This window comes from Myotis yumanensis, unplaced genomic scaffold, assembly GCF_028538775.1.
Source record: "Myotis yumanensis isolate MYYU_CA2020_CCGP unplaced genomic scaffold, mMyoYum1.0.hap1 SCAF_5, whole genome shotgun sequence".
NCBI lineage: Eukaryota > Metazoa > Chordata > Mammalia > Chiroptera > Vespertilionidae > Myotis > Myotis yumanensis.
Window position 1 is genome coordinate 27,919,498 of NW_027223756.1, and position 15,626 is coordinate 27,935,123.

The 15,626-nt window shown below is 45.1% G+C and overlaps 1 protein-coding gene across 1 annotated transcript; it reads left to right on the plus strand.

The window, feature by feature from the left end:
- The first annotated feature begins 129 nt into the window (after positions 1 to 129).
- Positions 130 to 14,885, plus strand: HDAC3 (histone deacetylase 3). The gene is made up of 15 exons (XM_070414739.1): positions 130 to 240; positions 329 to 411; positions 1,720 to 1,862; positions 6,778 to 6,859; positions 6,987 to 7,043; positions 7,164 to 7,219; positions 7,622 to 7,755; positions 8,282 to 8,362; positions 8,756 to 8,829; positions 8,987 to 9,051; positions 10,249 to 10,338; positions 10,465 to 10,523; positions 10,768 to 10,847; positions 11,157 to 11,314; positions 14,254 to 14,885. The coding sequence occupies exons 1-15, from the start codon at positions 186 to 188 to the stop codon at positions 14,321 to 14,323; spliced, it is 1,287 nt and encodes a 428-aa protein (XP_070270840.1). The 5' UTR covers positions 130 to 185; the 3' UTR covers positions 14,324 to 14,885.
- The last annotated feature ends 741 nt before the right edge of the window (positions 14,886 to 15,626 follow it).

Below are 15,626 nucleotides of genomic sequence, written 5' to 3' on the forward strand. Positions count from 1 at the left end.
AAGCCCAGACGCTCACGCCCAGAACTAGCCGCAGGGGGCGTGGCCTGGGCGTGGCCCAGAGGAGGCGGGGCCTGTATTCCTGGTTCCGCAGAGGCAGGCGACGTGCTTACGCAGCACGTACGACGGGAGGTGGGGCCGGCAGCCGGGCGGGCGGCTGAGGCGCGGGGCCTGGTCCCGCCGGCACCATGGCCAAAACCGTGGCCTATTTCTACGACCCGGACGTGGGCAACTTCCACTACGGTGAGGGAACAAGGTGGCACCCGAGGGGTTCGGGACGCGGAGGGGTGGAGGCTGGGGCTACAACTGACGAACTCTTCTCTGCGCCCAGGGGCTGGGCACCCTATGAAGCCTCACCGCTTGGCGCTGACCCATAGTCTGGTCCTGCACTACGGTCTCTACAAGAAGATGATCGTGAGTTCCGCCGCCTCTGCTGGGGATTGAGGGTGGGGGCGAGCTGCGGCCCTAAAGCCAGGTAGGCCGCACTGAATGCACCGAGTGAGACCCACCCAAGCGTGGGGGTGGGGGCAGGCTGGATAGAAGGCACCAGGAGCACCCCCACCCCCACAGGCAGAGTGCTGGTGAGCGCACGCACCCATTTCATGGGAGTTACTCTTTCACCTTAGGTCAGCCACCCTTTGACCTCAGGTGGACTCACACTGGGCGAGTTAGGGTGGAGTGGGGCTGGTTTGAAGACCGAAGGTGTTTTTCTCCCCAGCATTTTGGGGTGTGGGCAGTGCTTTAGCCTCAGAGAAGGGAAAGGGGATGTGAGGTTTATCCTCAGTTTCTATCCCTTCTCCTCTGCAACCCGGCTCCACCACCAAGGAGCTGAAGCTCCAGGGAGGACCATAGCCCTCTGTAAATGTGTATGTGAAGGGTAGCAGATGTCCTGGGTATTACCTTTTCAGCCTAGAATACCCCCACACAGGTAACCACTACCCAACCCTTCATCTCCCAGGGAAACATGCTGTCTGTCCCAGGCTTGGGATTTGTAGCTGTCATACCCGGTTATAACAGTTAAGCTCAGCCCTCATTCGTTGCAAGGGGAATTAGTCAAAGTATGAATGAGTGTCCACTGCTTGTGCGGAGGCACAGACAAGTGAATTGGTCATAGAAGAGATTGAGGTGATGTTGGTGCATGAATCTATGAATTCCTGAAATCTTGTGCTGGTATGTGCCTATGTACATTTTCTGGGGAGAGAAAGGCTTTTTGGTTTTGCCCAATTTCTAAAGAAGTATGTGACTCCCTCCCCCCCCACCCCCCCAAAAAAACCACACAAAGATAAATCTCTGGCTTAGCACCTGGGTACTTTGAGCTTTAATTAGAAGATGTTCATACATACCATATTATTTGATTCCAAAAGAACTCAGAGACAGAAAGAGCAGAACCAGAGCCCAGGGGAGGAGATGGGTATGGAGAGAATCAGGAGAGGAGATCCAGGGAAGAGGGCAGTGGATCGGGGCTCACAGTTGAGGAGGTAGGAAAGGCTAGGCTGGAGGTGGGAAGGAAAAAGGCAAGTCCAGTGGTCTTTAGGGGGCTTGATCATAATAAACCACCGGGCTTATCAGAGCCTCTCTTCTGCCTCAGCCTAACAAGGACTAGGGGTAAGGGTACTGCAGGTGTGGTTTTGGATAATCCCCAGGACTGGTTCAGTGTGGGTGGTCTCAGCTCCATGACTGAGACTGACCCTGCCTGGATTCACCTTGTGTTTCTGTCCTGAGGTCTTCAAGCCATACCAGGCCTCCCAGCATGACATGTGCCGCTTCCACTCTGAGGACTACATTGACTTCCTGCAGAGAGTGAGCCCCACCAATATGCAAGGCTTCACCAAGAGCCTTAATGCCTTCAACGTGGGTGATGACTGGTGAGAAGACTAGGGCTTTTGATGCCAGGCATTTCAAGGAGAACACTTGAGTGAGGTCTTGGAGGCAGTACGTGGGAAGTTGCTGAGTCAATGAGTCATCATTTACTCATTGGTTTATTCAACAAATATTTATTGGTCATTTGCTCTAGTTCCAGGCCCTGTGCCAAATGCTAGGGATGCAATGATCAACAATAGCAAAATTTTAATATTATAGTTGTGGTGAGTCCTATAAAGGAGAGGTACATGACAGCATATGAGGGAGAGTTACCCAGCTTTAGGAGTCTGGTCAGTGGAGGCTTCCTAGAGGAAGTAATAAAGATTGAGCTGAGATCTGAAGAAAGAGTAAGAGGTAATTAGGTAACAGTGGTTGGGAGGAGAGAGAGTGAGGGGAGGAATGTCATGGGCAGTAGGGATGACATGTGCCAGGGTCTGTGGTTGGATAGAGTATGACTCATTTGAGGAACAAAAATGGCTGACCCCAGAATATGAAGAGAAGAATGATCTGAATTGAGGCTGAAGTGATTGGCAGGGCCTTTAAAAAGTAGACAGCCTTATGATGAATTAGAGTTTTTACCCCTAGAGGAGAGGCAAGCCTTCAAAGTGTTTTAAAAAGCAAGAGAGCGAGTAGATATGATCAGGTTTACATGATTGGGCTTGTACCATACCAAGAAAACTTAGACCCTTTGGGAAAGGGATGGATAAGAAACATAAGCCCTGATCCTTACTTACATTCTAGTGTGCACCCTTGAACATAGAGTGACCATAAAAGCTATCATTTACTCAGTTTACTTTTAACCTTTTTACTAGGGAAAATTTCAGACATTTCTGAAAGAATAGTACAGCAAACCCCATACATCCATCATGCAGCTGCAACACTTATAAGCAAATCTTCATTTGTATCCCCTCACCTTAGATTATCATTTTTAAAAAATTTTATTTTTGTCATCTGAGGATATGTTATTTTTACTGATTTTAGAGAGAAGAAGGGGGGAGGGAGAGAGAGAGAGAGAGAGAGAGAGAGAGAAAGAGAGAGAGAGACATTGATATAATAGAGAAACATCAGGAGACAACAGTTACCTCCCTCACATGCCCTGACTGGGGATCGAACATGGGATAACACTCCAACCAACTGAGCCACCCTGCCAGGGATCACGTTAGATTATTTATTTATTTATTTTTTAAAATATATTTTATTGATTTTTTCACAGAGAGGAAGGGAGAGAGACAGAGAGCTAGAAACATCGATGAGAGAGAAACATCGATCAGCTGCCTCCTGCACATCTCCTACTGGGGATGTGCCCGCAACCCATGTACATGCCCTTGACCGGAATCGAACCCGGGACCCTTCAGTCCGCAGGCCGACGCTCTATCCACTGAGCCAAACCGGTTTCGGCCACGTTAGATTATTTTAAAACAATTCCCAGCCCTGGCTGGTGGGCTCAGTTGGGTGTCATCCTGTGCACCCAAAGGTTGCCGGTTCCATTCGAGGCAGCTATTGTATGTTTTTCTCTCCTTCTCCCTTCCTCTCTTTCTAAGAATCAATTAAAAAATAATTCTCAGATATTATATACTTTTATCTGTGAATACTTTATGTATCTCCAAATGATCCCCTTAAAAAATGCACAATGTTACTATCACACCTAAAAAATTAGCAGTAATTCCTTAATATCGGAGATGCAATCAGTATTCAAATATTTTCCAATTGTCTTATAATTTTTCTTTATCGCAATTGATTTATTTATATTAGGATCTAAACAAGTTTCACACATTACATTTGGTTGATATGTCTCTTAAAATTCTTAATCTGTAACATTTCTTTCCCTTGAATTTAATTATTGAAGAGACCAGGCTGTTGATCCTGTAGAGTTTCCTACAGTAGCTACCATGAGTGCTTACTCTGCTATGCTGAGGATTGCTGCTACATCCACTTCTCACACTAACCCTGAGATGTAATAGTCCTTTTCCTGGTGTTGGGTGTACTGAAGTTTGAGGAGATTTAGGTAACTTGCCTGAGTCACATAACTGGTCAGTGGAGGTGGCAGAATTCAGATTCAGAGCCCAGGTTTTAAAATACTACACTAATCTGTTTCCCTAAAATATCCTATCAATAGAAGTAGCCTGGGCTGGAGAAACAGACACCAACGCCTCAGGCTGGCATTGAGCACCTCCTGGAACGCCTTATGTTCCCCCTTCAGCCTCTCCAAGGCCTTACCAGCCTTCACACCACCAGGAAGTTTCACACCACAAAGCCTGTCTTGACCACTCCAGCCGCAGAGGTCTGTCCTGCACACACTGCGCTGTCACTTGGCGTTCAGTCACATGTTGCCTTGGGTGGTTTCTTGGTTTTTTGTTATTGCTGCTACTGCTATTTCTGAGTTCACTTTATAGGTCTGCAAATGCAGAGTCAGCCCTCAGGGCACAGCTGGGGCCGTGAAAGACCTTTGTGCACTTAGGGAATGCTGCCACTGGGCCCTTTGCGCAGCATCATAGTGTCAAACTTGTGCTTATCTGTATTTCAGATGAGAATTAGGGATTTTCCTTTCAATTAATTTCGGACAGTTTTCAAAGTAATCTAATATAAAAGCTAAATTATACTACAAGGCTTTTAATGGGAAAAAACACACAAACCAAAACAGTCCCAGAACTGTCCCTTCTACCCATAGATCCCTCTCCCCAGTGGCAGCCACTTTTAGCTTCTTTAGCTATTTCTTCTGATATTTATCTTTGCACTTCAAAATAATAATACTAATTTACTACTGTTACTAATAATCTAATACACTTAGGTAATGCCTACTGTTGGTCAGGTGCTATTCTAAATGCTTTGCAGTCATTAGCTCATTTAGTCTCAACTACCCCTATGAAGCAGGGTCTGTGACTGTCTCCTTTTTACAGATGAGAACACTTAGGCACAGAAAGCTTTATCTTGCCCAGACTCACAATCATTAGGTGTCAAAGAGTCAAGGTTTGAACCTAGGTAGCTGCCTCAGAATCTAGGCTGTTAACCATGCTACCATTCTATACTGTTTCTTATGCTCATATTGCTATTTCTTCATTTAGCAATGGTCTATTAAACTCTTATAATTGAAGATGAACATTTAGTCGCCTTATACCATCACCTGGCTTCCCCTCCCCTCCCAGCTTCAGAATATAGTTATATAACAATTTTTTATTAAATAAGTATTCTATGTTTATATTTTTTTAATTTTGAAAAATTCATTTTACCATTGAGCCAAATAGTATACTATGATTTAATCTTTTTCTTGTACAAGTTTTTGTTTTTCCTGGAGCTGATAATTTCATTGTTTATTCATTTGCTTACTTGTTTAGGTGTCAATCACAAATTCTTCTCAAACTCTTTGAGAAACTATAAAACTCCCTACACCCCAGCCAGTGTAGATCCGTGGTTGGGTATCAACCTATGAGCCAGGAGGTCACAGTTCGATTCCTGGTCAGGGCACATGCCTGGGTTGCAGGCTCTATCCCCAATAGGGAGCATGCAGGAGGCTCTCTCATCATTGATGTTTCTATCTCCGATCCTCTCTGAAATCAATAAAAATATATTTTTAAAAAACATTCCCGCCCTAGCCGGTTTGGCTCAATGGATAGAGTGTTGGCCTGCGGACAAGGGTCGATTCTAGTCAAGGGCACATGGTCGGGTTGCAGGCTCCATCCCCAGTAGGGGGTGTGCAGGAGGCAGCCGATTAATGATTCTTTCTCATTATTGATGTTTCTATCTCTCTTTCCCTCTTCCTTCCTCTCTGAAATCAATAAAAATATATTTTAAAAAACAAACACTCCCTACAATTTTCTTTTTCACATAGTCCAATGTGTCGGCTCCACTATTTCCTTGGAGACCTAAAGTGAGGGGTTGTTTAAAGCATTTCCTTTGCTGAAGGTCAAGTTTATGAAGGTATAATTTGCATACTGTAGAATTCACCCTTTTTAGGTATACAGTTCTGAGAGTTTTGACTGCAAGGTTATTTATCCCTCATAGGTTCCTCATGCCCTTTTGAAGTTAATCCCTCTCTCCACATTAGCTCTAGGCAACTACTGATCCTGAGGTCTGTTCCTATATTTTGCCTTTTTCAGAGTGTCATTTAAATGGAGCTACATAGTATGTAGCCATTTGTGTCTGGCTTCAAGCCTCTCTCTTTTTTTAATAAAAAATGAAGATGCTAATAATGATAGATGACATTTATTAAAGGCTTACTGGGTTCCGCACACTGTGTTAAAGGCTTTCTGTGGGTTATTTCATCATTACTATTTTGTGCATACTATAGGAAGATAACTTTCTTTAAAATGTGTAGCTATAAAGAACATTATTGAGCATTATGTTAAAGTGATATACACCGAAGAATCTTTTAAGAAAAATAGAGCTCGCCGAAACCGGTTTGGCTCAGTGGATAGAGCGTCGGCCTGCGGACTGAAAGGTCCCGGGTTCGATTCCGGTCAAGGGCATGTACCTTGGTTGCGGGCACATCCCCAGTAGGAGATGTGCAGGAGGCAGCTGATCGATGTTTCTCTCTCATCGATGTTTCTAACTCTCTATCTCTCTCCCTTCCTCTCTGTAAAAAATCAATAAAATATATTTAAAAGAAAAAGAAAAATAGAGCTCAACGTTCCCTTTCAACTTGTTTCCTCTTTGTGTGTACACTCAAGTACCTAGAAGCTGCCTGCTTCTCTAGCTAGGGTACAAACTTCCTGAAAGGGTTAAATCCTTTTTTACTTCCCATCAGGGCTTGGGACATGGTTTGGTCCAAAATATTTGTTGAATACATTTGCAGATAACTTGATCGTGTAGGAGGGGGAGAGCAGCTTATTAAAGACTGGAGGTTGGAGGGGTTTGGGTTGGGGGGAGGTGTAGGGAGGGCCGGACAGAGGTAAAAGGGCTTCAACTTGCTCCTCTTCCCTGCAGCCCAGTGTTTCCCGGGCTCTTTGAGTTCTGTTCCCGTTACACAGGCGCATCTCTGCAAGGAGCAACCCAGCTGAACAACAAGGTGACCACAGCCCTGAGTCCCATTCCCCCTTTCTGTGGCTGACTGGACTCAAGGGCTTGACCCTGACCGTGACCTCCCATCTTTGGGGGTGGGCAGGAGGACTGTGAGTTGGGTGTTTGTTTTTTAGATCTGTGATATTGCCATTAATTGGGCTGGAGGTCTGCACCATGCCAAGAAGTTTGAGGTGAGTGAGGAGGTGATGGGGGAGACTATAGCTACTCTAGGGTTGGTGTTGAGGATGACAGTAGGGGGCAGCTGGGTGGAGGAATTGTTCCTTTTTCACAAGACCACTGTCTTGCCATAGGCTTCTGGCTTCTGCTATGTCAATGACATTGTGATTGGCATCCTGGAGCTGCTCAAGTGAGTAACCTGGGAGGCGATGGAGGGACTTAATGAGACTCTTAGCTGACGAGATCTCAGACTGCCCTGGCCCTGACCCAGATGTCCATCCCTATACTTGCTTCTCCCAAATTCTTCATGCTTTGCTCAGGCTGCCTCTTCCTGTGCTCTGCTGCAGATTCCCTGTTGCCTGCTTACATTTCAACCTTCTCTGCACATCCCTCTCCTGTCCCTGCATCCAGGCTGGAGCCCCAGGGTTGCCCATAGGGAACTGGTGGTGTTAGGTTTCAGGTGACTTTGGTGAAATTGGGCTGAAGCAGACTCTTGATAATCCCAGACACCTTGTGTTTGGGAGGAGTGGCTGGGGGGTTTTCTTTCTGGGGTCCACCTCTGCCTCAGACCCTGGCTTTGCCCTCACCCCAGGTACCACCCTCGGGTGCTCTACATTGATATTGACATCCATCATGGTGACGGGGTCCAGGAAGCCTTCTACCTCACTGACCGGGTCATGACAGTGTCCTTCCACAAATATGGAAACTACTTCTTCCCCGGCACAGGTACGGGAATAGAAATGCCCATCCCTTTCGCACCCCTCAGCTCTTTCCCATGACTGCCTCCTTCTCAGCCTTCAGGTCTCAGCTCAGCTGCCCCTCCTCAGAGAAGCCTCTCCTAACCACCCAGTTAACGTATTCACCTCCTTGCCCACTACTCTCACATCACTCTGCTTGTTTCTCACAGAGCACTCACTGCTGTTTGTATTTATTGTGGTGTTTTGTTTTGTTTACTGTCTCCCTCATTATGTTTACTCACAAAAACATAAGCTTAGTGGTATTTCCTTCATTTCATTAGTTCTCTTTATTGCTGTATCCCCCCATGCCTAGTACATAGCTTGACCCCTAGTAGGCCCTCAAAAAGTATTTGTTGAATGAATGCAAGTTGCAGGAGACTTAGTAGCTCTAGGGAGTGTGTGGTGCAGGTATGTAGATGGAATGAGAGGCCCTCAGTGTTGGTTGGGTTGAAGAAGTTGTGTTGTGGATGCTTCCCATGTGTGGCTGCCAGCCCCCACCTCCCACTTCCCTGTAGGTGACATGTATGAAGTTGGAGCAGAGAGTGGCCGCTACTACTGTCTCAATGTACCCCTGCGGGATGGCATTGATGACCAGAGTAAGTACTGAAGTCTTCTTCCTGCTCACTGGGCCCCTTCTTTCTCTCCTTGAATTAACCTCTTCTGCCTGGTACTGCCTGCTGTTGGGCCAGGTGTCCTTCAGGATGAATGGCCTTCAGAAGGACCATGAGCTGTCCCCCCCTCGCTCTCCCCCTCCCGGAAACTGTATGCAACACATTATGTGTATGTGCATTTTTCTGGGAAAAGGGTCATTAGCTTTCATCCATCACTCCAAGGGGTCTGGGACCCCTCCAGAAGTTCAGAACCAATGGTTTGTTTCCTTGGGTTGCCTCTTTCCCCGGCTATATGCTCTCTCAACCCCCTTTTTCCTTTTGTTCCCTGTCTCCCCATCCCCTTGGGGTGCCAGGTACCCATCTTTGGCCCTCTCCCAGGTTACAAGCACCTTTTCCAGCCGGTTATCAACCAGGTGGTGGACTTCTACCAACCCACATGCATCGTTCTTCAGGTAATACTGCCAGTGCCTGATGAGGAGGGCTCTTCCTAGGTTTGGGAGAAGAGAGCAGGAAAGAGTCAGTGGGGAAGAGAAGGGAAGCCAGGAAGCACACCTGGGACATGCTGATAAGGTATCTTACTGCAGCTGCCTGGGCTTTTGCTTTATGCAGTGTGGAGCTGACTCCCTGGGCTGTGATCGACTGGGCTGTTTCAACCTCAGCATTCGAGGACATGGGTGAGACTGACCCTCCTGTGACTCCCACAGGTTTTCAAGTGGTTTGGACCTCAATACAAGAGAGGGGGTCGTGGAAAAATGAGTCTTACCTCTTCTTGAAAGTCAAAAATAGTGCCAAATTGTACTTGAACCAGAAAGGTCACCTCAAACAGGGTTCCCCAGCTGGTCATTTATTCACAATAGGTTTTTATTAACCTCCTGTTATGTTCCAGGCATTGTACAGGAGATGGGGACGCAATGGGGAAACTCCCATGAACTTTACAGTTTAGTGTAGGAAACAGACAAAACATGAGAAGCAAACCAAGTAGATTGTTATAAATCCTATGAAGGGAAAAGATGGGAAGCTGAAATACAGGATAGCAGTGGGGAACCTACTTTTAGATAGTATGATTTGGAAAGGATTTTCTGGGGAGTTGACATTTGGATTGAGAACCTGAAGGCTACAAGGAGTGGGCCATAGAAGAGCAGAGAGAAGGCTGTCCCAAGCGGTGGGCAGGGCCCACTCAGAGGCTCTGAGGTGGAGAAGAGCTGGAGTGGAGAGGATGTGAAGTAAAACTAGTGAGGCAAGAACACAGGGAATAAGCTGGCGGCGGTGTGAGGCGCGGTCTGAGAGGTCAGCAGTGGTGAGGCTGAATAGAGCCTTTGGACCTGGTCAGGAGTCTTGATTATATTCCAAATATAATGGGAAATCATTGAAAGATATGAAGCAGGGAAGTGCCATGATCCAATTCATGTTTTAAAGTGACTACTGCTTGGGAAAGGTTTGGGTCGGGGAGACAGGAGTGGAAGTGGGGAGACCAGTTAGGGAGCTATTGGTGTTGTCTAGGCCGGAAATGTGGTGCTGGGCTGAGGTGGAGGAGGTAGCGATGGAGAGAAGTGGATGATTTCAGTTATATTTTGGCTTTAGAAGTGCTAGCCCTTGCTAGGGCATGGATGAGAATAGTTGATTAACAGGTAGGGTGCCAGGATGGGTGTGTAGAACAGGAGTGCACTTTATTTTAATATTTTTATTGAGACACAACAGAAATATAATAAAGTACACATATCTCAAGGATATAACTCAATGAATTTCACTGCCTAGATCAAAATATAGAACCTATCTAGTCTCCTTGTGCCCCTTTCCAGACAACACCAAGAGGTGTGTACTTTGAGTTTTCATAACTACCTTTACCTAATTCCTTTGGTTTCTTTTAATAGGGAATGCGTCGAATATGTCAAGAGCTTCAATATTCCTCTCCTGGTGCTAGGTGGTGGTGGTTATACTGTCCGAAATGTTGCTCGGTGCTGGTAAGCACACTCCCTGATTTTCCTTCTCCCCTTTGTCCAGTGTGAGCTAGGGGCTCCCTGAGGGCTGGCAAGGTGGGCCCTTCAGGCCACTTGCTCAGCCTGCCCCCTTCTGCTGGTTGGTTTCAGGACGTATGAGACATCGTTGCTGGTAGAAGAGGCCATTAGTGAGGAGCTTCCCTATAGTGGTAAGGACCACCCCATGTTACCCTGACACCAGGAAGGCTGTTCTCAAAATGGCCTGGCTTGAAGGCAGAGAGGAAACTGACATTCTCAGAGCTCTACAGACTAACCCCCTGAGCTCAGAACAGTGAAAAGATTAGGCAATTATAATGTAGGGATTTTGGATGGGAAGGAAAGAGATTGGGAAGTCTTGGGACCTGATTGTCTGTCTGAGCCATACTCTCTCCGTCAAATCTTTTCCCTCCAAAGAATACTTTGAGTACTTTGCCCCAGACTTCACGCTCCATCCAGATGTCAGCACCCGCATCGAGAATCAGAACTCTCGCCAGGTCAGTAGTTTGGAGAAGCTGAGCACAAGGGTGGGGAGCCCAGGAGTGGTCCAGGATGTGGGAAATCAGAGAAACCAGAGAAGAAAGTTATCAGCCATCACTCTCACTGATAGCAGCTAGAGAAGGATTCTAAACAGGTTAAAGTAGAGGCAATTGGGGGTGGGAATAGGGACACTTATCAGTTGGGGTACTCAAAGTAGGATTAAAAATGGGATTAAAACTAGGATGATAGAGGTGAAAGGCAGCTAGAAGGGTGGATGCCCTGAATCACTGCGAGCTGCTCACTCTCTATTCCTTAACTCCAACCAGTATCTGGACCAGATCCGGCAGACGATCTTTGAAAACCTGAAGATGCTGAACCATGCACCTAGTGTCCAGATTCACGATGTGCCCGCAGACCTCCTGACCTATGACAGGACTGATGAGGCTGATGCAGAGGAGAGGGGTCCTGAGGAGAACTACAGCAGGTCTGGGGCAGGGACAAGAGAGGGGGGGTTCTAGCAGGATTGTCAGGGAGGTGAAGAGGGGAAAAGTAAACTGAGACAGCTTAATTTTCCCTGGCTTACTTCTGTGGTATGCCTACTTTTCAGTCTGCTGCTATTTCACACTCTTTTTTTTTTCTGTTTTTAATGACATAAGCAACATATATTTACTGTAAAAATTTTAAACAGCACCAAAATATGTTAAGTTTGCATTTACACAATCCAAGACCCAGTCCACAAAGTAATCACTTTTCGTTTGATTTGTATCTTTTCAGATAGGTTTTCCTCTATAGATTAAGTATACTGTTCAACATGCACAGATAAACAAAAATACACATATACACTCATTCTCAGAGTTACGCAGTTTTCTTCGTGTTTTTTTTTTTTTTTTTAATACAAGTTGGGTTATTCTTTATGGGTTGCTCTACAACTTACAACTCTTACAATTGGTTCTTTCTGTTTTTTTACAAAGCAATGTGTGTCTTCCCATGTCAGTATATATAGGTTTGCTTCATTATTTTATCAGCTCTATAATATTCCATTGTGTGGATGTAGCCTCACTTAACCAAATACCATTGATGGACATTTACATATTTCCCATTTTTTTCATTATTACAAAGAATGTGGCTATGGACCCTCTTTCATGTACATCTTAGCTTGCTTGTTTGAGTAGATTAGATTCCTAGAATTGTTGCTGCTGGGTCAAAAGCTATGTGTGCTAAATTTTTAAATATTTGCTGCCTAATTGCCTTCCAAAAAGTCTGTAACAGTTTATATTCTTGCCAGCATCTTACTTCCGGGTTTTGAGCTGTACGGGTCACTGCTGGTATACTGCTCTCTAAGACCCTTTGATTTCTTTCCTCTGTTAATTCTTTTAGGTATGATAATTGTATTGTGGTTTTTAAAAAAGCCTTTATCGTTCTGAGATAGATACTAAAATATTTACAGATGCAATGAATTAGGGAAAAAAAGACTAGCATAGAATTTATTTTTAATCTCAAAGTAGGCTTTTCTGAAAAATGAAGGGGAAAGACAATAGAATCCAGAAGTGCAGAAACAGATGCACTTAATGGAGAACAGATTTCCTTACGTGACTGAAGGATAACTACAGCTGGACACTTGCAGGACATCTGGTCCTGCTCCCATGTAGTGTCAGAGGTTTGAACTGGCTCTGCTGCAGAGTCTGATGGGCTTCGCTTTCAGAATCTGCTTCTCTTAGAGTTCACTCTTCCAGATGCATCCTCTGGAGCTGGGCTTCACTGCTCGGACCCTTGGGACTACTCCAGCCTTCCTCCTCCATGAATACTCCCTTATTCCTACTCCTGGTTGAGGAAGTATCTGAAGCTCGGGCCTCAGGAATTCCTTTTTGACCCATCATCTCCTTTAAAACTTTTCCAGGTCATTGAGGCTTAAATTCTGGAAATTGCCAAAAGGAGGAACGTAAACACAGGTTTTTTCAGTTTTTTAAGAAAATGAAAGTCAAAGTGTGACCTTTTCATCTATAATACTAGTCTGATATCTGGGCCTAGTTTCTACATTGTATCCCCCCCTCTCAACAGCCAGCAGAAGCCTCAGGCTTCTTCCTGTCCTAAATCCTACCTCCCTGTCAGACTGCCCACTGAGTTCCTGTTCTTTGATGTCTCCAGTTTGTGTATTATTTGCAGAATAGTGGTAATAAGAATTATCACTTTTTGTGGGTTTGCTAAGCATCAGACTCAATACTAAGTGCTTTATAGCAATACATACATATCATCATTCCGTTGCCATCAGACAATCCAGAGGATTCTAAGGCTCAGAGAGGTTAAATAACTTTCTGAAGGTTCCCCAGCTAGTTTAATATCAGGAATGACATTCAAACCAGAATCTCTGACTCCACACATTGAACCCTTGTGTGCTTAAAAGTAACTGAGACATTGCTTACCAGGCAGGGCTTTTCCTGACTTAGTTCCCCAGCTTCTCTTTGATGACTTTCTCCCTTCTTTTTTTAAAAATTTTTTTAAAAAATATATTTCTTTATTGATTTCAGAGAGGCAGGGAGAGGGAGAGAGAGATAGAAACATCAATGATGAGAGAGAATCATTGATTGACTGCCTCCTGCACATGCCACACTGGGGATTGGCCTGCAACCTGGGTATTTGCCCTGATCGGGAATTGAACCGTGACCTCCTGGTTCATAGGTCAGTGCTCAACCACTGAGCCAGCTGGCTGGGCAAAAACTCTCCTTTCCATTGCACTTAGAAGGAAATCCAAATTTCTGACCATGCCTTTAAAAGGCCCTGCATGCTGGCCCTTACCTACATCCCTGGTCTCATCTTTTACCAGCTCTCCTTCATGCTCACTGTTCCCAGACATCCTGGTTTCCTTGCTCTTACTGGAATACATCAGTCTCCTTTCACCTTTATAACTTTGGTACTTGGTGGGTATTTTTTGCAGCTCAGAATGGTCTTCCTGAGATCTTTAGCCAGTTCCTTCTCAAACTTCAGGTCTTACTTTCTTAGAACAGCCTTCCCTAATTCTGAAAATTATCCATTTCCTTCATCACTCTCTGTCACATCTCCCTTTATTTCATTTTATTCATGGTACTCTCCATTATCTGAAATGATCATATTTACTTATTTACTTTGTTGGTTATTGTGAGTCTCATTTATTAGGTAAGTTTTTAGGGATTGTCAGAAATGTTGTCTGGCTTATTCTCTACTAATGTAATGCTAAGGCTCATGACAGTGCTAGCACAGAGTAATCTCAATAAATGCTTACTGACTACATGAATGGAGGAATGACTAGTGATCAGTCTCTACTAATAGAAGAGGAGGAGTGCTTCCTTGACAAAGGGGCTTAAGAAGTGGCTCCAGAGAGGGTGCCTATGTGGGAAAATATTGGAGCTTGAAGAGTGGAGCCCTCACCTCTCTCCCCTTGCTTTGCAGGCCAGAGGCACCCAATGAGTTCTATGATGGAGACCATGACAACGACAAGGAAAGCGATGTGGAGATTTAAGAGCAGCTGGGCTTGCTGTGCCCCCAAGCAATCCCTTTTTACCTCTTAATTGGGTGGGAGGAAAAAGGTGTGGGTCCCCCAGCTCTGGACCTGTCGTCTTCACTGGTTTTACCAATGCTAGGGAACTGTTTGGAGACCACATCTGGTTCTCAAACCAACTATCTCCTTTCTTCTCCCTCCTAAGGCCTGACAATGGTACCTATTTGGGATTGGATGAGACAAGGACAGGGCAGTGGGCCCTAGATGCCAGTCCCAGCCCTTCTGGCCTCCTTATTCCTTCCCTGCTTCCCTCTAGCTCAGAGACTTCTAGGGATGAAGGAGTAATCAGGACTGAGGTTGCCTCTGGCTTCCTCCTTTCATGAGTTCTACTGCGAGCCTTCCTTCCAGTGCAGGTGAAGAGTGAGGGGTTTTAGAGAGTCAGAGCTTAACCCCTTAACCTCAGATGATGGGAAGTACATTTTTGAGTTGGGGGAGGATGTGAAAATGTCCTGTTCTAACTTTTGGCTTTATGTCCATTTTACCACTGTTTTTATCCAATAAACCAAGTTGGTATTTTTTTGTACCTTTTGTCTTTCTGTGAATAGTCTTACTTCTTGCTAGCTACCTATATGTGAAGGGAGAGGAAGGGGGCGGGTGATGAAGTATGTAATAAAAATCTTAGTTGACATTCACTCAGGACTTAGCTTATGTTAGGCCCTATTATGTAATCTACATGGATTATCTTGCTCATATAGGGAGTTGATAGAGCTTTCTGGTTAAGAGTTAGACAAACGTGGGCAGATTACTAAAGAGTGGGTAGAAGAGGACTTCAGGTTTTTGAACCTGGGTGTTTGGAATGGTGATGCTAGTTGGTGAAGATGCATGGAGAGCAAAGTGCTTACTTAGCACACAGTGCCCCACAAACAGTTTCTCATCATCTTAACTGTATGTGAAGAACGATGCTAGTAGTCACAAACATGGACCCTTCCCTGAAGAAGTTTACAATCCAGTAAGGAGTGAGATAAATGCAGATGTAGACAGTGGTATAAGAAAGAAGAGTAGTAGATGGGTCACTTCTCCATGTTTTAATCTTGTCTGTTTTTCAACTCTAGCTTAGAAAGTAAAGTAGCTTTTGAACTATTTTGGACATATTGAGTTTGAAGTGTGGGCTGGACAGCTCTATGCAAATTTTCATCAGGCAATTAGAAAGTAGAACACAAGATCATGATGAAGGCCATATTTAGAAGCCAGCTAGCTTGGCAAAGACCCTGTAATCTTAGCTCCTAGATTGAGTGCTGGGGTCTACAGAGTGAGAGTCAATGAA